The sequence below is a fragment of the Oncorhynchus clarkii genome, unplaced genomic scaffold, assembly GCF_045791955.1.
Source record: "Oncorhynchus clarkii lewisi isolate Uvic-CL-2024 unplaced genomic scaffold, UVic_Ocla_1.0 unplaced_contig_9597_pilon_pilon, whole genome shotgun sequence".
Classification (NCBI taxonomy): Eukaryota; Metazoa; Chordata; class Actinopteri; order Salmoniformes; family Salmonidae; genus Oncorhynchus; species Oncorhynchus clarkii.
Window position 1 is genome coordinate 303,995 of NW_027257961.1, and position 23,366 is coordinate 327,360.

Sequence of the window (23,366 nt, forward strand, 5' to 3'; positions counted from 1 at the left end):
AAACATACTATATACAGGGTCAGTTCAGTACCATATTAACAATGTACAGGGATACTGGAGTGATAGAGGTAGATATGTAGAGGGGTAAACATACTATATACAGGGTCAGTTCAGTACCATATTAACAATGTACAGGGATACTGGAGTGATAGAGGTAGATATGTAGAGGGGTAAACATACTATATACAGGGTCAGTTCAGTACCATATTAACAATGTACAGGGATACTGGAGTGATAGAGGTAGATATGTAGAGGGGTAAACATACTATATACAGGGTCAGTTCAGTACCATATTAACAATGTACAGGGATACTAGAGTGATAGAGGTAGATATGTAGAGGGGTAAACATACTATATACAGGGTCAGTTCAGTACCATATTAACAATGTACAGGGATACTGGAGTGATAGAGGTAGATATGTAGAGGGGTAAACATACTATATACAGGGTCAGTTCAGTACCATATTAACAATGTACAGGGACACTGGAGTGATGGAGGTAGATATGTAGAGGGGTAAACATACTATATACAGGGTCAGTTCAGTACCATATTAACAATGTACAGGGATACTGGAGTGATAGAGGTAGATATGTAGAGGGGTAAACATACTATATACAGGGTCAGTTCAGTACCATATTAACAATGTACATGTGCTGGGGCATTGTGCCGGGGAGGAAACGGGCGAACTCCGCAGCACCCACTGCCGCATATTTTGCCCTCAGTGCATCATTGCATTGGAGGTCAATCAACTCCATTTGGAGGTTTGGTGGTGAGCTTTCCACGTCAACAGCAAATGGGTTACCGAGCAGTTCCAACCTGCTTTTTTGTGCTTCAAAGTCAGCAAATCGGCGTCGAAAGTCAGCGGCAAGCATACCTATTTTATCAGCCAACTGTGTGCTCGGGAACGCACTGGTAGAGAGCTTCTCTTTCATGGTCTGGCAGCTGGGAAAGTGGCTCAAATTTTCTTTCCGCATCTGCGTCTCCCACAGAGTCAGTTTGGTTTTAAATGCCTTCACTGTACTGTACATATCAGAGATGACACGATCCCGACCCTGCAGCTGCAAGTTTATTGCATTCAGATGACTCGTAATGTCACCTTTCCCTGGCTTAGCCATCGCACCTCTGTGTGATAAGGCAAATCACCATGCTCCGTTTCTAACTCCGTCAGAAATGCCTTGAACTGGCGGTGATTCAAACCTTTGGCTCTGATAAAGTTAACTGTGCGCGTGATGATGCTCATTACATGCTCCATTTTCAAGGCTTTACCGCACAACGCTTCCTGGTGTATGATACAATGATAAGCTGTCAGCTCACCTGTCGCGTTTTCCTCTTGCATCTTTTCCCGTATCTTCGCCACCAGTCCGCTCCTGTGTCCACACATCGCAGGTGCTCCGTCGGTTGTCAAACCCACGAGTTTTTCCCAAGGCAGCTCCATCTCATTTACACATCTTGACACCTCTTCATACAAATCATGCCCCGTAGTTGTGCCATGCATAGGACGTAAAGCCAAAAACTCCTCTGTCACGCTTAGGTTGGAGTCCACTCCGCGGATGAAAATTGACAACTGGGCAATGTCAGAAATGTCGGTGCTCTCATCCACAGCCAAGGAATATGCAATAAAATCTTTTCCCTTTTTCACAAGCTGCTCTTTTAGATTGATGGACAACTGGTCTACTCTCTCGGCAATGGTGTTTCTGCTCAGACTCACATTTAAAAAGAGTTGCCTTTTTTCTGGGCAAACTTCGTCACAAACTTTAATCATGCAGTTTTTGATGAAATCCCCCTCCGTAAATGGCCGGGCTGATTTAGCGATCTCTTCTGCCAAAATAAAACTGGCCTTGACAGCAGCCTGGCCTTGTGATTTGGCTTTTTTGAACAGAGCCTGGCCTTGTGATTTGGCTTTTTTGAACAGAGCCTGTCGAGATTTGAGGCCTCGTTTTAATTCCTCTGCCTTTTGTAGCCTTTGTTCCATGTCCATATTCTTGTTTTTGTCCGCGTGTTTCGTTTCATAATGTCGTCTCAGATTATACTCTTTCAGTACCGCCACACTTTCTCCACACAGAAGACACACAGGTTTTCCAGCTACCTTCGTGAACATATACTCCGACTCCCACCTTGTTTGAAACCCCCGGTTCTCAGTATCCACCTTCCGTTTTGCCATTTTTGATGGGTATCTGAAAGTTAATTTTACTGTGATGCTGACGACTGCTGTGCCAATAAATATTGAAATGAAGCAGCCTATTGCTCGGTGCGTCACCTTTGCATTGTGGGAAATGTAGTATTGGTGCGTGTAAAAGATCTGCGGGCTGCCGGCTTGCTGCGGGCCGGTTCTAATAATAAATCAAGATCATCCCAGGGGCCGTAAAAAACCTTCTTGCGGGCCGGATGTGGCCCGCGGGCCTTGACTCTGACATATGTGATATACAGGGTCAGTTCAGTACCATATTAACAATGTACAGGGATACTGGAGTGATAGAGGTAGATATGTAGAGGGGTAAACATACTATATACAGGGTCAGTTCAGTACCATATTAACAATGTACAGGGACACTGGAGTGATGGAGGTAGATATGTAGAGGGGTAAACATACTATATACAGGGTCAGTTCAGTACCATATTAACAATGTACAGGGATACTGGAGTGATAGAGGTAGATATGTAGAGGGGTAAACATACTATATACAGGGTCAGTTCAGTACCATATTAACAATGTACAGGGACACTGGAGTGATAGAGGTAGATATGTAGAGGGAAGAAGCTGTGTGTCAGTCTGCTGGCTTGGGGACAGAAGCTGTGTGTATCAGTCTGCTAGCCTGGGGACAGAAGCTGTGTTTCAGTCTGCTAGCCTGGGGACAGAAGCTGTGTTTCAGTCTGCTAGCCTGGGGACAGAAGCTGTGTTTCAGTCTGCTAGCCTGGGGACAGAAGCGGTTCAGGAACCTGCTGGTGTCAGACTTGATGCACCGGTACCACTTGCCGTGCGGAAGCAGAGAGAACAGTCTATGGCTCGGGCATGTCATTACAGTCATTACACCCCCCCCCCCCCCCCCCGTGTGTGTGTGTGTGTGTGACGTACTGTGAATGTCTTCTTTATGTAAGGGCCTCCTGGCGTCTGCAGCTCCTCAGGACTCACTTGTCTCTTCAACACTGCAAAGCAAACACACAGTAAGTACTGACACTGACACACACAGAGTAAGTACTGACACTGACACACACACACACACACATACTAAGTACTGACACACACACTAAGTACTGACACACACACTAAGTACTGACACACACACTAAGTACTGACACACACACTAAGTACTGACACACACTAAGTACTGACACACACTAAGTACTGACACACACTAAGTACTGACACACACTAAGTACTGACACACACTAAGTACTGACACACACTAAGTACTGACACACACACACACACACACACACACACTGCAGAACATTCCTCCTGCAGCAGTAACTATAGTCTCATCATGTTGTCCTGTGTGCAGGAGGACAACATTCCTCCTGCAGCAGTAACTATAGTCTCATCGTGTTGTCCTGTGTGCAGGAGGACAACACTCCTCCTGCAGCAGTAACTATAGTCTCATCGTGTTGTCCTGTGTGCAGGAGGAGGACAACATTCATCCTGCAGCAGTAACGATAGTCTCATCGTGTTGTCCTGTGTGCAGGAGGACAACATTCATCCTGCAGCAGTAACTATAGTATCATGTTGTCCTGTGTGCAGGAGGAGGACAACATTCCTCCTGCAGCAGTAACTATAGTCTCATCGTGTTGTCCTGTGTGCAGGAGGACAACATTCATCCTGCAGCAGTAACTATAGTCTCATCATGTTGTCCTGTGTGCAGGAGGACAACATTCATCCTGCAGCAGTAACTATAGTCTCATCGTGTTGTCCTGTGTGCAGGAGGACAACATTCCTCCTGTAGCAGTAACTATAGTCTCATCGTGTTGTCCTGTGTGCAGGAGGACAACACTCCTCCTGCAGCAGTAACTATAGTCTCATCGTGTTGTCCTGTGTGCAGGAGGAGGACAACATTCATCCTGCAGCAGTAACGATAGTCTCATCGTGTTGTCCTGTGTGCAGGTGGACAACATTCATCCTGCAGCAGTAACTATAGTATCATGTTGTCCTGTGTGCAGGAGGAGGACAACATTCCTCCTGCAGCAGTAACTATAGTCTCATCGTGTTGTCCTGTGTGCAGGAGGACAACATTCATCCTGCAGCAGTAACTATAGTCTCATCATGTTGTCCTGTGTGCAGGAGGACAACATTCATCCTGCAGCAGTAACTATAGTCTCATCGTGTTGTCCTGTGTGCAGGAGGACAACATTCATCCTGCAGCAGTAACTATAGTCTCATCATGTTGTCCTGTGTGCAGGAGGACAACATTCATCCTGTAGCAGTAACTATAGTCTCATCGTGTTGTCCTGTGTGCAGGAGGAGGACAACATGGCTACTGTTGTTTAAAGGAAAAGAGGAAAGCATGCAGTCACATGACCGTGCCTCGAGGGAAACAATTTCCCTGTTTCCTATAGCGGATTTTAAGACATTTAGTGTGTGTGTGTGTGTGTGTGTCCGTCTCTGCTCATAATGGTGTAACCATAAACTCAGACAGAAGGAGAAACATCCACAGAACAATGGATCTGCATCCTAACAAAACTAACACGTTATATTTAAACTGAAGGAAATATTGTTGAGGATATGAATACAGGTAACTACTGTATAGTACTGTTGAGGATATGAATACAGGTAACTTCCATACACTAAGTATAGTACTGTTGAGGATAGGAATACAGGTAACTACTGTATAGTACTGTTGAGGATATGAACACAGGTAACTACTGTATAGTACTGTTGAGGATATGAACACAGGTAACTACTGTATAGTACTGTTGAGGATATGAACACAGGTAACTACTGTATAGTACTGTTGAGGATATGAACACAGGTAACTACTGTATAGTACTGTTGAGGATATGAACACAGGTAACTACTGTATAGTACTGTTGAGGATATGAATACAGGTAGATACTGTATAGTACTGTTGAGGATATGAACACAGGTAACTACTGTATAGTACTGTTGAGGATATGAACACAGGTAACTACTGTATAGTACTGTTGAGGATATGAATACAGGTAGATACTGTATACTCCGTATAGTACTGTTGAGGATATGAATACAGGTAGATACTGTATGCTCAGTATAGTACTGTTGAGGATATGAACACAGGTAACTACTGTATAGTACTGTTGAGGATATGAATACAGGTAGATACTGTATACTCCGTATAGTACTGTTGAGGATATGAATACAGGTAGATACTGTATGCTCAGTATAGTACTGTTGAGGATATGAACACAGGTAACTACTGTATAGTACTGTTGAGGATATGAATACAGGTAGATACTGTATAGTACTGTTGAGGATATGAACACAGGTAACTACTGTATAGTACTGTTGAGGATATGAACACAGGTAACTACTGTATAGTACTGTTGAGGATATGAATACAGGTAGATACTGTATACTCCGTATAGTACTGTTGAGGATATGAATACAGGTAGATACTGTATGCTCAGTATAGTACTGTTGAGGATATGAACACAGGTAACTACTGTATAGTACTGTTGAGGATATGAATACAGGTAGATACTGTATACTCCGTATAGTACTGTTGAGGATATGAATACAGGTACCTACTGTATAGTACTGTTGAGGATATGAATACAGGTAGATACTGTATGCTCAGTATAGTACTGTTGAGGATATGAAGATACAGGTAGATACTGTATGCTCAGTATAGTACTGTTGAGGATATGAATACAGGTAGATACTGTATACTCAGTATAGTACTGTTGAGGATATGAAGATACAGTGAATTTGGAAAGTATTCAGACCCCTTCACCTTTACCAGATTTTGTTAAGTTACAGCCTTATTCTAAATGTTTCCCCCCTCCCCCCTCATCAATCTAAAACACAATACCCCATAATGACAATGTCAAAAATAGGTTTTTAGAAATGTTTGCAAATGTGATATTTAATTTTTTTTATTTGTAATACATTTCCATAAGTATTCAGACATTTTAAAATCAGTACTTTGTTGAAGCACCTTTGGCAGCGATTACAGCCTTGAGTCTTCTTGGGTATGACGCTACAAGCTCGGCACACCTCCATTTGGGGAGTTTCTCCCATTTTTCTCTGCAGATCCTCTCAAGCTCTGTCAGGTTGGATGGGGAGTGTCGCTGCACAGCTATTTTCAGGTCTCTCCAGAGATGTTCGATCGGGTCCTAGTCCAGGTTCTGGCTGGGCCACTCAAGGACATTCAGAGACTTGTCCCGAATCCACCCCTGCATTGTATTTGCTGTCTGCTTAGGGTCATTGTCCTGTTGGAAGGTTAACCTTCGCCCAAGTCTGAGCTCTTGAGCACTCTGGAGCAGGTTTGCATCAAGGATCTCTGTACTTTGCTCCGTTCACCCCGATCTTGACTAGTCTCCCTGCCGCTGAAATACATCCTCACAGCATGATGCTGCCACCACCATGATTCACGGTAGGGATGGTTCCAGGTTTCCTCCAGACGTGATGCTTGGCATTCAGGCCAAGGAGTTTCATCTTGGTTTCATCAGATTAACCAGATCTCTGTTTGGCCAGACCAGATGAACTGCAAGCGGGCTGTCTTGTGCTTCCGTCTGGCCACTCTACCACACAACGCCTGATTGGTGGAGAGCTGCAGAGGTGGTTCTCCCATCTCCACAGAGGAACTCTGGAGCTTCCGTCTGGCCACTCTACCACACAACGCCTGATTGGTGGAGAGCTGCAGAGGTGGTTCTCCCATCTCCACAGAGGAACTCTGGAGCTTCCGTCTGGCCACTCTACCACAAAAGGCCTGATTGGTGGAGAGCTGCAGAGGTGGTTCTCCCATCTCCACAGAGGAACTCTGGAGCTCTGTCAGAGTGACCATCGGGTTCTTGGTCACCTCCCTGACCAAGGCCCTTCTCCCCCCATTGCTCAGTTTGGCCGGGTGGCCAGCTCTAGGAAGAGTCTTGGTGGTTCCAAACCTCTTCCATTTAAGAATGATGGAGGCCACTGTGTTCCTGGAGACCTTCAATGCTGCAGAAATGTTTTGGTACCTTTCCCCAGATCTGTACCTCGACACAATCCTGTCTCGGAGCTCTACAGACAATTCCTTTGACCTCATGGCTTGGTTTTTGCTCTGACATGCACTGTCAACTGTAGGACCTTTATATAGACAGGTGTGTGCCTTTCCAAATCATGTCCAATCAATTGAATTTACCACAGGTGGACTCCAATCAAGTTGTAGAAACAAAGATAATCAATGGAAACAGGATGCACCTGAGATCAACTGAGTCTCATCGCAAAGGTCTGCAAACTTATGTAAATAAGGTATTTCTGTTATTTATAATACATTTGTAAAAATGTCATTAAAAGGGGTATTGTATGTAGATTGATGAGGAACAAAAAGTGTGTAATCCGTTTTAGAACAAGGCTGTAACGTAACATGTGGAAAAGGTTAAGGGGTCTGAATACTTTCAGAATGCACTGTAGGTAGCTACTGTACACTCACTACAGATGAACTCTTAACCTTTATAAACAGACGTCCTTCAAACTCAAACCAGTTCTCTTGCCCACCCACAATTCCTTGTTTTGGTGGTAGCAGCACTGAGTCGGTATGAAAAGGGTTCCTCTCTTCCTAGAAAGTGACTCACTAACGTTGACCTCGGGTAACCTCTGGACACTGCAGTGACCTAGATTCTCTTCCACCCCACAGCTGGAATACAGGAAGAGTAGAGTCGTGTTCAGGGAGGCCGCAGACATAGAAATACAATTACAAGAACGGCCTCCCTACGCAAGTCAATGAGGCCATGATGAGTGATCGGGGATCACTAATGGAATCTACAGGCTTAAGCCTCTCACAACTCTCACCAATCAGACGTTACGCCCGTCCCTCTGGCCAAACAGTCGTTACGGCCGCCCCTCTCGCCAAACCAGACGGCCGCCCCTCTCGCCAAACCAGACGGCCGTCCCTCTCGCCAAACCAGACGGCCGTCCCTCTCGCCAAACAGACGGCCGTCCCTCACTCATTTACATGACATTTTGAGTAATTTAGCAGACACTCATCCAGATCGACTTACAGTTTGTGCATTCATCTTAAGATAGCTAGATGAGACAACCACATATTACAATAAGTACATTTTTACCCCCCCAAAATAAGGTAGTATTGTCAAGTGTTGTCGATCACACTTGAATCATATACATTTCCTCAGCGTCTATTTAAATCACCAAGGCTCATCTATAGCTATAGAGGAGAAAGAGCAGTTAATGTCAAACGTCTTGGGGCAGGAAGCTGAGAACAGCTGCCTGCATGGCTCACCCTCATCTCCCAGTGTTCGAGACTTACTGAGAAAAACACTTCCCGTCTTTTCCCAAGAATCTGATTCAAAGACTTCCTGTGTATTCCAGAACAATTGTAAACAGCCTCTCTCTGGCCTTCCAGCTCTTCTCCTCCATACTGCTGCTGACTGTTTACAACTCCTTTAAAAATGGACAACACACACAGACAGAGAGACAGAGACAGACAGACACAGACAGAGAGACAGAGACAGACAGACACAGAGAGAGACACAGAGACAGACAGACACAGAGAGAGACACAGAGAGAGAGACACACAGAGAGAGACACACAGAGAGAGAAAACAGAGAGAGAAAACAGAGAGAGAACACAGAGAGAGAACACAGAGAGAGAACACAGAGAGAGAACACAGAGAGAGAACACAGAGAGAGAACACAGAGAGAGAACACAGAGAGAGAACACAGAGAGAGAACACAGAGAGAGAACACAGAGAGAGAACACAGAGAGAGAACACAGAGAGAGAACACAGAGAGAGAAACAGAGAGAGAAAACAGAGAGAGAAAACAGAGAGAGAACACAGAGAGAGAAAACAGAGAGAGAAAACAGAGAGAGAAAACAGAGAGAGAAAACAGAGAGAGAACACAGGCCTAAACCCTTTTCTCTGAATTGTGAAAAGTTAGTAATTCACCAAAAAGGCTGAGGAGGAGTTGTGGGGATCAGAGTTAAACTAAAGCAGATGTGATTTAGTGTATCTAATCATTTTAGTAAGCTTTAAGTAGCTAGTCTAAATATACATGCCAACTTCCATGTGCCAGTGTGAGTTGGTTGTAAAAGAGTAATCTATCAGATATGATAAAAACATCCATGTTGTGAATGAACAGTATGTGAATAATCAGTGTATTGTTCTGGGTCAGAGCCTGTGTCCCGGTGTAGGGCAGGGTCATGACGTTGGTCTGTGTCCCGGTGTAGGGCAGTGTCATGACGTTGGCCTGGGGGTGTAGGGCAGTGTCATGACGATGGCCTGGGGGTGTAGGGCAGTGTCATGACGTTGGCCTGGGGGTGTAGGGCAGTGTCATGACGATGGCCTGTGTCCCGGTGTAAGGCAGTGTCATGACGTTGGCCTGTGTCCCGGTGTAGGGCAGTGTCATGACGTTGGCCTGTGTCCCGGTGTAGGGCAGTGTCATGACGTTGGCCTGGGGGTGTAGGGCAGTGTCATGACGATGGCCTGGGGGTGTAGGGCAGTGTCATGACGTTGGCCTGGGGGTGTAGGGCAGTGTCATGACGATGGCCTGTGTCCCGGTGTAAGGCAGTGTCATGACGTTGGCCTGTGTCCCGGTGTAGAGCAGTGTCATGACGTTGGCCTGTGTCCCGGTGTAGGGCAGTGTCATGACGTTGGCCTGTGTCCCGGTGTAGAGCAGTGTCATGACGTTGGCCTGTGTCCCGGTGTAGGGCAGTGACATGACGTTGGCCTGTGTCCCGGTGTAGGGCAGTGACATGACGTTGGCCTGGGGGTGTAGGGCAGTGTCATGACGTTGGCCTGGGGGTGTAGGGCAGTGTCATGACATTGGCCTGGGGGTGTAGGGCAGTGTCATGACATTGGCCTGGGGGTGTAGGGCAGTGTCATGACGTTGGCCTGGGGGTGTAGGGCAGTGTCATGACGTTGGCCTGGGGGTGTAGGGCAGTGTCATGACGTTGGCCTGTGTCCCGGTGTAGGGCAGTGTCATGACGTTGGCCTGTGTCCTGGTGTAGGGCAGTGACATGACGTTGGCCTGGGGGTGTAGGGCAGTGTCATGACGTTGGCCTGGGGGTGTAGGGCAGTGTCATGACGTTGGCCTGGGGGTGTAGGGCAGTGTCATGACGTTGGCCTGGGGGTGTAGGGCAGTGTCATGACGTTGGCCTGGGGGTGTAGGGCAGTGTCATGACGTTGGCCTGGGGGTGTAGGGCAGTGTCATGACGTTGGCCTGGGGGTGTAGGGCAGTGTCATGATGATGGCCTGGGGGTGTAGGGCAGTGTCATGACGTTGGCCTGGGGGTGTAGGGCAGTGTCATGACGTTGGCCTGTGTCCCGGTGTAGGGCAGTGTCATGACGTTGGCCTGGGGGTGTAGGGCAGTGTCATGACGTTGTGTGCTACAGTATTAACAGTCTACCTCTGTCCTGGTGCGACGGTATAAACAGTCCCCCTCTGTCTCAGTGGGGAGTGCAGCAACTCAGGCTGGCCTGCTGGTGTAAGTCCCCAGCTACCCCACAGTGAGTGAGTGAGTGTCTGTGTCTGTGTGTGTGTATATATATATATATATATGACTGCCAACTAAGGGCTACTCCCCCTGTTCCAGCTCTTGCTAGAACAACCCTTATTGGGTCATATGGTCCATACTGTAGACACACACACACACTTTCCATTTCTCAACTCATGTTCTAGGTGATGGTAGGTCAGGAGAGAGTTCAACAGGAAGAAATAGCAGGACTCCCCCGTGGCTAACCTGAAATATCCATGCACACTCACACACCAGCTAATGAAACGTCTACAGTCACAGACAAAAACACACAACTTTCCCCTGACCGAACCCTGGCCTCAAACCCTGTCACCCACAACTATCCCCTGACCGAACCCTGGCCTCAAACCCTGTCACCCACAACTTTCAACAGCCGCTTTCAACACCCTTCTCTCTCGTTTAGAGAAATAGGAGAACACAATGTCCCGAAGACAGGGAATCTCATACTTTGCATTAACACACACTACACACAGCTTAAGAAAAAAAAATATATATATTTTTTAATCAGCAGTCTTCGATAGAAACACAGTCTTCTATATAAGACTAGAGCCTGGATATCTAAAACACAGTCTTCTTCTATACAAGACTAGAGCCTGGATATCTGAAACAGTCTTCTTCTATACAAGACTAGAGCCTGGATATCTGAAACAGTCTTCTTCTATACAAGACTAGAGCCTGGATATCTGAAACACAGTCTTCTATACAAGACTAGAGCCTGGATATCTGAAACACAGTCTTCTTCTATACAAGACTACAGCCTGGATATCTGAAACAGTCTTCTTCTATACAAGACTAGAGCCTGGATATCTGAAACACAGTCTTCTATACAAGACTAGAGCCTGGATATCTAAAACACAGTCTTCTTCTATACAAGACTAGAGCCTGGATATCTGAAACAGTCTTCTTCTATACAAGACTAGAGCCTGGATATCTGAAACACAGTCTTCTTCTATACAAGACTAGAGCCTGGATATCTGAAACAGTCTTCTTCTATACAAGACTAGAGCCTGGATATCTGAAACAGTCTTCTTCTATACAAGACTAGAGCCTGGATATCTGAAACACAGTCTTCTTCTATACAAGACTAGAGCCTGGATATCTGAAACAGTCTTCTTCTATACAAGACTAGAGCCTGGATATCTGAAACAGTCTTCTTCTATACAAGACTAGAGCCTGGATATCTGAAACAGTCTTCTTCTATACAAGACTAGAGCCTGGATATCTGAAACACAGTCTTCTTCTATACAAGACTAGAGCCTGGATATCTGAAACAGTCTTCTTCTATACAAGACTAGAGCCTGGATATCTGAAACAGTCTTCTTCTATACAAGACTAGAGCCTGGATATCTGAAACAGTCTTCTTCTATACAAGACTAAAGCCTGGATATCTGAAACACAGTCTTCTATATAAGACTAGAGCCTGGATATCTGAAACACAGTCTTCTATACAAGACTAGAGCCTGGATATCTGAAACACAGTCTTCTATACAAGACTAGAGCCTGGATATCTGAAACAGTCTTCTATACAAGACTAGAGCCTGGATATCTGAAACACAGTCTTCTATATAAGACTAGAGCCTGGATATCTAAACCACAGTCTTCTTCTATACAAGACTAGAGCCTGGATATCTGAAACACAGTCTTCTATACAAGACTAGAGCCTGGATATCTGAAACACAGTCTTCTATACAAGACTAGAGCCTGGATATCTGAAACAGTCTTCTTCTATACAAGACTAGAGCCTGGATATCTGAAACACAGTCTTCTATACAAGACTAGAGCCTGGATATCTGAAACAGTCTTCTTCTATACAAGACTAGAGCCTGGATATCTGAAACAGTCTTCTTCTATACAAGACTAAAGCCTGGATATCTGAAACACAGTCTTCTTCTATACAAGACTAGAGCCTGGATATCTGAAACACAGTCTTCTATACAAGACTAGAGCCTGGATATCTGAAACACAGTCTTCTATACAAGACTAGAGCCTGGATATCTGAAACACAGTCTTCTATACAAGACTAGAGCCTGGATATCTGAAACACAGTCTTCTATACAAGACTAGAGCCTGGATATCTGAAACAGTCTTCTTCTATACAAGACTAAAGCCTGGATATCTGAAACAGTCTTCTTCTATGGTTCTGTCCGTGTGACCACTAGTCACTGGTACCAATAGCAGTCCAGAACAGGCTGGTTCTGTCCGTGTGACCACTAGTCACTGGTACAGACAGCAGTCCAGAACAGGCTGGTTATGTCCGTGTGACCACTAGTCACTGGTACAGACAGCAGTCCAGAACAGGCTGGTTCTGTCCGTGTGACCACTAGTCACTAGTACAGACAGCAGTCCAGAACAGGCTGGTTCTGTCCGTGTGACCACTAGTCACTGGTACCAATAGCAGTCCAGAACAGGCTGGTTCTGTCCGTGTGACCACTAGTCACTGGTACAGACAGCAGTCCAGTACAGGCTGGTTCTGTCCGTGTGACCACTAGTCACTGGTACAGACAGCAGTCCAGAACAGGCTGGTTCTGTCCGTGTGACCACTAGTCACTGGTACAGACAGCAGTCCAGAATAGGCTGGTTCTGTCCGTGTGACCACTAGTCACTGGTACAGACAGCAGTCCAGAATAGGCTGGTTCTGTCCGTGTGACCACTAGTCACTGGTACAGACAGCAGTCCAGTACAGGCTGGTTCTGTCCGTGTGACCACTAGTCACTGGTACAGACAGCAGTCCAGAACAGGCTGGTTCTGTCCGTGTGACCACTAGTCACTGGTACCAATAGCAGTCCAGAACAGGCTGGTTCTGTCCACATGATACTGTTACCATTTACCTAAACTGAGGATCCAAAACACTCCAAGTTTTTTTCCATGTGTTCTGGATAGTCAGTAGTTCCTGACCAGAACCTCAGTCTGGGGAGGAGTGGGTATCAGCACATTGAAGACACACTGCTGTGCACAGGGCTCCTATTCACACTCTTACCCCACTGTGGTTTGTGTGTGTGTGTGTGTTAAGGTCACTCAGGGAGAATGGTGACCCTCTTACCGGACTGTGCTGTGTGTGTGTGTGTGTGTGTGTGAGAGTGTATTAAGGTCACTCAGGGAGAATAGAGGGCCTCTTACCTGACGGTGGTGTGTGTGTGTGTTTGAGAGAGTGTATTAAGGTCACTCAGGGAGAATAGAGGGCCTCTTACCTGACGGTGGTGTGTGTGTGTGTTTGAGAGAGTGTATTAAGGCCTCTTACCTGACTTTGGGTTACAGAGCACCGGGGGGCTGCTACTGAGGGTGGGACTGCTGCTATAGTAACCACTGCTGCCACAGCTGCTGCTCATGCTGCTACGACGGATACCCACTATCATCTTGATCTCTTTAGTAGGACTCACTGAGAGAGGAGAGAGACAGGCGAGAGAGAGTGAGCGAGAGAGAGGGGAGGCAGAGAGAGAGAGAGAGAGAGAGGCGAGAGAGAGAGAGGCGAGAGAGAGAGAGAGAGGCAGAGAGAGAGAGAGGCAGAGAGAGAGAGAGGCAGAGAGAGAGGCGAGAGAGAGAGAGGCAGAGAGAGAGAGAGGCAGAGAGAGAGAGAGAGGCAGAGAGAGAGAGGCGAGAGAGAGGCGAGAGCGAGAACGAGCGAATGTCCTCTATTCATTAGCACATTTTCCCCCTTTGATGTCATCAAAAACAAATGAAGGTCTGAGAGACTTTTTATCCCCAATTCAACATTTGTTTCTTTTCAGAGCGAAACACTAATTATGTCCCAAATGGAGCCCTATTCTCTATACAGTGCACTACTTGGGACCAGAGCCTTATGGGTCCTAGTCAATAGTAGTGCACTAAAGGGAAAAGGACTGTGTAAAAGCAGTGTTGCTGTCGTCAGAGGTCTGAGTTGTTAGTTGTGAAAGGATGTGTAGGTGTGTCTAATCACTCTTTCCAGGTAGGCTGTATATAGCCTCCATAAAGCAGGACGCCTCTAGACTGTGGCAGGCGGTGGAGCAAAGTCTAAAGAATCATGTCATTGTGCATCAGTGCTCTGCAATATCCTGCAGAACGTAGAGAACCCTGCAGAACGTAGAGAACCCTGCAGAACGTAGAGAACCCTGCAGAACGTAGAGAACCCTGAATCCTGCTGAACATAGAAAATGAAAGATGGATAAAACATATTGTGGCATCCGTGTGTAGTGCTTATGAACATGTTATGAAGTCTCTATAAAGCCACAGTTTGTTTAACTAGAGAGCCTGTTGTCCATGTAGTAGTGTGACATTCAGCTTAAAAACCCGACCGTGTTAATAGCATCATAGGGACGGCAGGTAGACTAGTGGTTAGAGTGTAGGGACGGCAGGTAGCCTAGTGGTTAGAGTGTAGGGACGGCAGGTAGCCTAGTGGTTAGAGTGTAGGGACGGTAGGTAGCCTAGTGGTTAGAGTGTAGGGGCGGCAGGTAGCCTAGTGGTTAGAGTGGAGGGGAGACAGGTAGCCTAGTGGTTAGAGTGTAGAGACGGCAGGTAGCCTAGTGGTTAGAGTGTAGGGGAGACAGGTAGCCTAGTGGTTAGAGTGTAGGGACGGCAGGTAGCCTAGTGGTTAGAGTGGAGGGACGGCAGGTAGCCTAGTGGTTAGAGTGGAGGGGCAGGCAGGTCGCCTAGTGGTTAGAGTGGAGGGGCAGGCAGGTCGCCTAGTGGTTAGAGTGGAGGGACAGCAGGTAGCCTAGTGGTTAGAGTGGAGGGGCAGGCAGGTCGCCTAGTGGTTAGAGTGGAGGGGCGGCAGGTAGCCCAGTGGTTAGAGTGGAGGGGCAGGCAGGTAGCCTAGTGGTTAGAGTGGAGGGGCGGCAGGTAGCCTAGTGGTTAGAGTGTAGGGACGGCAGGTAGCCTAGTGGTTAGAGTGGAGGGACGACAGGTAGCCTAGTGGTTAGAGTGGAGGGACGGCAGGTAGCCTAGTGGTTAGAGTGGAGGGGCAGGGAGGTCGCCTAGTGGTTAGAGTGTAGGGACAGCAGGTAGCCTAGTGGTTAGAGTGTAGGGACGGCAGCTCGCCTAGTGGTTAGAGTGTAAGGACGGCAGGTAGCCTAGTGGTTAGAGTGGAGGGGCAGGCAGGTAGCCTAGTGGTTAGAGTGGAGGGGCAGGCAGGTCGCCTAGTGGTTAGAGTGGAGGGACAGCAGGTAGCCTAGTGGTTAGAGTGGAGGGGCAGGCAGGTCGCCTAGTGGTTAGAGTGGAGGGGCGGCAGGTAGCCTAGTGGTTAGAGTGGAGGGGCAGGCAGGTAGCCTAGTGGTTAGAGTGGAGGGGCGGCAGGTAGCCTAGTGGTTAGAGTGGAGGGGCAGGCAGGTCGCCTAGTGGTTAGAGTGTAGGGACGGCAGGTAGCCTAGTGGTTAGAGTGGAGGGGCAGGCAGGTCGCCTAGTGGTTAGAGTGGAGGGACGGCAGGGTAGCCTAGTGGTTAGAGTGGAGGGGCGGCAGGGTAGCCTAGTGGTTAGAGTGGAGGGGCGGCAGGGTAACCTGGTGGTTAGAGTGTAGGGACAGGCAGGTAGCCTAGTGGTTAGAGTGGAGGGACGGCAGGTCGCCTAGTGGTTAGAGTGGAGGGGCGGCAGGTAGCCTAGTGGTTAGAGTGGAGGGACGGCAGGTAGCCTAGTGGTTAGAGTGGAGGGACGGCAGGTAGCCTAGTGGTTAGTGTAGGGACAGGCAGGTAGCCTAGTGGTTAAAGGGGAGGGACGGCAGGTCGCCTAGTGGTTAGAGTGTAGGGACGGCAGGTATCACATCTGTAGGTTTGTGGAAGAGGTGTTCCCTCATTCCTTCCTCCTTCCAGGGAATCTCAACGATAAGAGACAGACCAGCTACCTGGAGCTCAGAGGAACTCAAAGTGCTGTACTTTCCTCTGTAACCTCTGGAACATTCCATGTATTAGGAGTCGGAAACCGTTTGATATAATTGCGTCGTCTGCCAGCTCCTGCTGAAGAGGATGTTAAAGGAAGGTAGTGGACGAGGTTGTTCATTTAAGCTGACTTTAGGTTCTCATTATGAGGCTTAGAACCTACTGACTGCCTTCACCCACATACTATACAGCACTCCCTCAGGTCCACAAACCTACTGACGGCCTTCACCCACATACGATACACTCTACAGCACTCCCTCAGGTCCACAAACCTACTGACGGCCTTCATCCACATACTATACACTCTACAGCACTCCCTCAGGTCCACAAACCTACTGACGACCTTCACCCACATACTATACAGCACTCCCTCAGGTCCACAAACCTACTGACGGCCTTCACCCACATACGATACACTCTACAGCACTCCCTCAGGTCCACAAACCTACTGACGACCTTCACCCACATACTATACAGCACTCCCTCAGGTCCACAAACCTACTGACGGCCTTCATCCACATACTATACACTCTACAGCACTCCCTCAGGTCCACAAACCTACTGACGGCCTTCATCCACATACTATACACTCTACAGCACTCCCTCAGGTCCACAAACCTACTGATGACCTTCACCCACATACTATACACTCTACAGCACTCCCTCAGGTCCACAAACCTACTGACGACCTTCACCCACATACTATACACTCTACAGCACTCCCTCAGGTCCACAAACCTACTGACCACCTTCACCCACATACTATACACTCTACAGCACTCCCTCAGGTCCACAAACCTACTGACGGCCTTCACCCACATACTATACTCTACAGCACTCCCTCAGGTCCACAAACCTACTGACGGCCTTCACCCACATACTATACAGCACTCCCTCAGGTCCACAAACCTACTGACGGCCTTCACCCACATACTATACAGCACTCCCTCAGGTCCACAAACCTACTGACGACCTTCACCCACATACTATACACTCTACAGCACTCCCTCAGGTCCACAAACCTACTGACGACCTTCACCCACATACTATACAGCACTCCCTCAGGTCCACAAACCTACTGACGACCTTCACCCACATACTATACACTCTACAGCACTCCCTCAGGTCCACAAACCTACTGACTGCCTTCACCCACATACTATACACTCTACAGCACTCCCTCAGGTCCACAAACCTTCTGACGGCCTTCACCCACATACTATACACTCTACAGCACTCCCTCAGGTCCACAAACCTATTGACGGCCTTCACCCACATACTATACTCTACAGCACTCCCTCAGGTCCACAAACCTACTGACGGCCTTCACCCACATACTATACACTCTACAGCACTCCCTCAGGTCCACAAACCTACTGACGGCCTTCATCCACATACTATACACTCTACAGCACTCCCTCAGGTCCACAAACCTACTGACGACCTTCACCCACATACGATACAGCACTCCCTCAGGTCCACAAACCTACTGACGACCTTCACCCACATACTATACACTCTACAGCACTCCCTCAGGTCCACAAACCTACTGACGGCCTTCACCCACATACTATACCCTCTACAGCACTCCCTCAGGTCCACAAACCTACTGACGGCCTTCACCCACATACTATACACTCTACAGCACTCCCTCAGGTCCACAAACCTACTGACGACCTTCACCCACATACTATACACTCTACCCTAACCCTGATGTTGATATGTGTAAACCCTAACCCTAAGGGTTGTAGTGGGATTCGGCCCCAGTGTGACAGTAGATAGGGAGTAGGGGCTAAGGGTTATAGTGGGATTCGGCCCCAGTGTGACAGTAGATAGGGAGTAGGGGCTAAGGGTTATAGTGGGATTTGGCCCCAGTGTGACTGTAGATAGGGAGTAGGGGCTAAGGGTTATAGTGGGATTCGGCCCCAGTGTGACAGTAGATAGGGAGTAGGGGCTAAGGGTTATAGTGGGATTTGGCCCCAGTCTGACAGTAGATAGGGAGTAGGGAGTAGGGGCTAAGGGTTATAGTGGGATTCGGCCCCAGTCTGACAGTAGATAGGGAGTAGGGAGTAGGGGCTAAGGGTTATAGTGGGATTCGGCCCCAGTCTGACAGTAGATAGGGAGTAGGGAGTAGGGGCTAAGGGTTATAGTGGGATTCGGCCCCAGTCTGACAGTAGATAGGGAGTAGGGAGTAGGGGCTAAGGGTTATAGTGGGATTCGGCCCCAGTCTGACAGTAGATAGTGTGGGTACAACAACTCCTGATGTAAAAAGGGCTTTATAAAGACATTTGATTGCTAGACATTGAGGTTTACCAGATAGGAAGCTGGTGTTGCTTCCCTCTGGGTTCTGTTTGCGGAGACAGAAGGGGCTGTCATGGCTCTCTGGGATGGTGCGACAGCGCTCGTTCAGCAGCTCCATCAGACGTCGTCTCCTTCTGAAGTTCAGTCTGAACTGGTACAGCAGCCCTCCATCCACAAAGTGGTGCTTGTTGGTCACTGTCAGAGAGAGAAACAGAACAAACAGTAACTAACTGTAAATCCTGGTAACTACAGTAACTAACTGTAAATCCTGGTAACTACAGTAACTAACTGTAAATCCTGGTAACTACAGTAACTAACTAAATCCTGGTAACTACAGTAACTAACTAAATCCTGGTAACTACAGTAACTGTAAATCCTGGTAACTACAGTAACTAACTGTAAATCCTGGTAACTACAGTAACTAACTGTAAATCCTGGTAACTATAGAACAGAAGGTAGTTCAGTTCCAAATCCTGTAACTCTTCAATTATTCCATTCAGACAGAACACCTCTGATGGTGCCTCCAATACCAGTAATCAGCTAAGTCTCTTAGGGTTGGACACAAACACACACTCTCCCTTCTCTTAGCTTGGGCCGTCATTGTGCCAACACTCTCACTTGGCTAACGCTCAGTACAGGGGGAGGCTCTGAATGCCCCTTAAAATCCCCAAATCCCTTGAAAGACATAAAACCAACTCTGACTGACTATACGACTAAAGCCATCCAGGAATTAAAATCTGACTGTCACTTGTGTAACTAAGCCATAAAGCCTGCATAACTGTGCCAAGGGGTAAGGACTCAGGATTTAAAGGAACACTCCACCCAAAAACAATATTTTGGTATTTGTTTCATTAGTCCATTGTTGATATAGTCTCAAAATGTTAGTCTCAATCAAGTTAAGATATATAAATGTTAAAAATACAGACATACAGCCGGTATGTTCTACTTTACTAGTCTGGTTATGGATGCATCTTGTGATGCTTTAAAGCTGCTGTTGTGACTGTATGAAGTGGTTTTGATCCTGTGGTTTATAGTGATGGATTGTCCTGTCTGGAGTCATTAAAATGAGAACTACGTAAATATTCCTCATCATCTGCAGTTTGTTTTTGTTTTATCCCAGGAGGAAGTTCTCTCCTGACGTTGGTAGAGTGACAGTCCAATGCAATTCCCCCAGTCTAAAAACATGGCAGTTACCACAGACTGGTCCATAACCCAACAATAGTTTCTGATTATGTTTTGGCACCGTGTGCCCTAAAAAGGGAGCGATCAGGATTAAAAACGGGGGTTGATTGTGTGTATTCAGAACGCTTGTTGCCATGGTGTTGATTTACAAAGATCTAAATATCAGCTCATTGTAATTCACATATAATCCAACCAAAACAACAACATGTTCAGTGACTCTTGGTTACGTTAATTAATTCACCCATTGACTCTGTGGCCCAACACCATGTGCAACCAAGATCAAATCACCAGCTCTCTGTGTGAGTCTATCAACCAGGAATGCAGTGATTGTGTGGGACAACAGAACCAAAACAACCCACAATGTGGATCCATCCAGGCAGGGCTGCTATTGTTCTACAGTTCAGACATTTAAAGTATGCAGTGCGTGTGTGTGTGCGTACGCTGTCGTGTGTGTGTGTGTGTATTGTTATGATGTGGGGGAAAGTGAGTGTTAGGACATAGACAAACACACTACCATGGCACACTTCCACACTCCAACCCCAGGTGGCAGCACCAACCGGGTCACGGCTGGGTTCTGCCAAGCAGCCTTGATTATTCCTCAGGAGCGAGCGATCAAGTTGATTCTGAGAGGAGGCCAGAAGCCTCTGTCTTTGTTAATTTGTGTGTGTTAGCTCCGCCTCTTTGGTTAGCCCCGCCTCTTTGTGCTAGTCAACCTCTACAGTAGCTTGCTAGCTAGCTTTTGTTGGAAGATTTCAACATTGTGTGTGTGCAGCACTAAGTAGATAGCTGGTTGGTTAGAAGCATAGTTTCAGTCAAAGATCATTTCAGTGATTGGCTCGATTGTTTTATGCTAGTTTTCGTGCCCATGGTCAAACTTCAGAAATACTGCTCATTGAAGCACAATAATCATTAGCTAGATGTCAAATGTGACTACTAAGACTTAATCACAAAAAAATACATGAATTGACACATTTACTGTTTTAGCTAAGATTCATTCAGACAGTTTTGAGGCAGGAATGGAGTTCAGCAGACAATGTCTCCTAGGTAATATTTTCTAATGTCATGGCAACCCATCGTAGCCGGTCTACTTCTGATCCATCCCATTATCCTTTGCGAGATACGAGACAGATCAGTGCAGGAGGAATCTGATGATGGCTACTTATTATGGTTTCGTACCAGTCTGGTCTGTGCCAGCCGAGGTACCAGTCTGGTCTGTGCCAGCCGAGGTACCAGTCTGGTCTGTGCCAGCCGAGGTACCAGTCTGGTCTGTGCCAGCCGAGGTACCAGTCTGGTCTGTGCCAGCCGAGGTACCAGTCTGGTCTGTGCCAGCCGAGGTACCAGTCTGGTCTGTGCCAGCCGAGGTACCAGTCTGGTCTGTGCCAGCCGAGGAGAGGAATGCAGACAGAGGCAGGGTAAGAGCCACAGGCAGGGTGGTGAGTGTGAACCCAGCAGTGATGCAGTCTCTCTGGGGTTAGAGCCCTGCTCTCTGCTCATAGGTTAGCCCATTGTCCAGGGCCCGAGAAGAGCACACTGGAAACAGACACGCTCTGCACTACACAGCTCAGCACACTGGAATCAGATTGTATCTCAGAGCCTGTACTGAGCCAGCAGGCAGTAGGCAGTACCCACACAGTACCATCCTGCTGCAACCCGCTGCTGGCTTGTCTCTGATGACAGATAAGCAGGGTTGGGCCGCTCCGAGGATGGGAGACCATTCTGATGTACCACAGTCAAGAGAACCAGAGCTGATTATATTAAAGTGCTGAACACGTGACCATGACGACAAGGTGACCATGACGACAAGGTGACCATGACGACAAGGTGACCATTACGACAAGGTGACCATTACGACAAGGTGACCAGTACATGGGACTGATCCTGCAGAAAGAGGTTGACTGGTTCAGTAATAGAGACAGGTGATCCTGTAGAAAGAGGAGGTTGGCTGGCTCAGTAATAGAGACAGGTTATCCTGCAGAAAGAGGTTGACTGGTTCAGTAATAGAAACAGGTGATCCTGTAGAAAGAGGAGGTTGGCTGGCTCAGTAATAGAGACAGGTGATCCTGTAGAAAGGGGAGGTTGACTGTCTCAGTAATAGAGACAGGTGATCCTGTAGAAAGAGGAGGTTGACTGGCTCAGTAGCAGCTCTACTCCCTGCTGTATTTTAGTCCGTCTGTCACACAGAAGCCCAGTTCCAGCAGCAGCCTGGGTAGAGGACAGAGAGTAGGACAGAGAGCGTCTAGTGGGTGTGCACGTGACATTGGTATGCCGCGCGTGTGCGCAACACATGCTACCGGTGTGCGTGGGTGTGTATCTGGGTCGATGATTGTGTGTGCTGTGTGTGTGTGTATCTGGGTCGATGATTGTGTGTGCTGTATGTGTGTGCTGTATGTGTGTATCTAGGTCGGATCACACACCGTTGTCCAGAGGTGAGCAGCTGATCTCGGTCGGGAACACCCTGGCCAGAGACCAGAGGCATGACGTCCATCTGTCTCTGATCAGGGGTTCACCCCCCCCCGTAGTGGAACCACCTCTGAGCACAACTCAGCTGTAAAACATTCCCTAAGCTGCAGTTGTTCAGTAACATTAGTGTCAGGAGACTCAGGACAGTCACTCTGTAGCCATGCAGGTGGCCATGCCCTGTACATGAGTAACTGGTGTGACTTCCTGCTTTTAACTCCTAGCGCAGCGAAGGGCCTATTGGAGATGTGATTCACCTCGTCACTGTTCTACTGGACTAAATTACAATGACTGCCCTGTTACTATACAGAGAGGAATTCCACCAGGCCTGATAAGAGAACCCTTTCACCCTGTTCCTCCCCACTCCTGACCTCGGAAAACAGACCCCAGCTAACCTCTGACGAAAGAGAGAGAGAGACTAACAGACTAACAGTCATGTCACCGTGACAACACCAGTCCTTTCAGCCAGTCACGTCACCGTGACAACACCAGTCCTTTCAGCCAGTCATGTCACCGTGACGACACCAGTCCTTTCAGCCAGTCATGTCACCGTGACAACACCAGTCCTTCCAGCCAGTCATGTCACCGTGACAACACCAGTCCTTTCAGCCAGTCATGTGAGCCAGACCAGGGCACATAATAAAAATGGCACCCTATTCCCTATACTAGTTTTGACCAGAGCCCTGTGCCTGTCATTTGAGGATCATGGGGCAGGAAGCGCGCGTTTCAAGCAGATAAATGTGGCGTGTTTAATTATGAAACTGGTCGTGAGATAAAAACATATCCAAAGTTAACTCAATCTTCTGTGAATCTGAAATACTGGGAGCCAAGTTTAAAAAAAAGTCTCTGCTAAACTTTCAAAACGTGTTTGGTCTCATCATCCTTGTAGGGACCCCGAAATCCTCACAAGGACAGTAAAACAAGGACAA

At 47.5% G+C, this 23,366-nt stretch overlaps 1 protein-coding gene across 1 annotated transcript in view; it reads right to left on the minus strand.

Moving 5' to 3' along the window:
• Positions 1 to 22,456, minus strand: part of LOC139394293 (DEP domain-containing mTOR-interacting protein-like) — a 39,865-nt gene extending 17,409 nt beyond the window's left edge. The window contains exons 1-5 of the mRNA XM_071142318.1: positions 22,395 to 22,456; positions 21,617 to 21,696; positions 18,811 to 18,993; positions 13,896 to 14,033; positions 3,075 to 3,145 (exon numbers count right to left, since the gene is read on the minus strand). Of these exons, the coding sequence (XP_070998419.1) occupies positions 3,075 to 3,145; positions 13,896 to 14,033; positions 18,811 to 18,993; positions 21,617 to 21,696; positions 22,395 to 22,456 (534 nt within the window). The remainder of the gene's footprint in view (positions 1 to 3,074; positions 3,146 to 13,895; positions 14,034 to 18,810; positions 18,994 to 21,616; positions 21,697 to 22,394) is intronic.
• Positions 22,457 to 23,366: the final 910 nt, after the last annotated feature.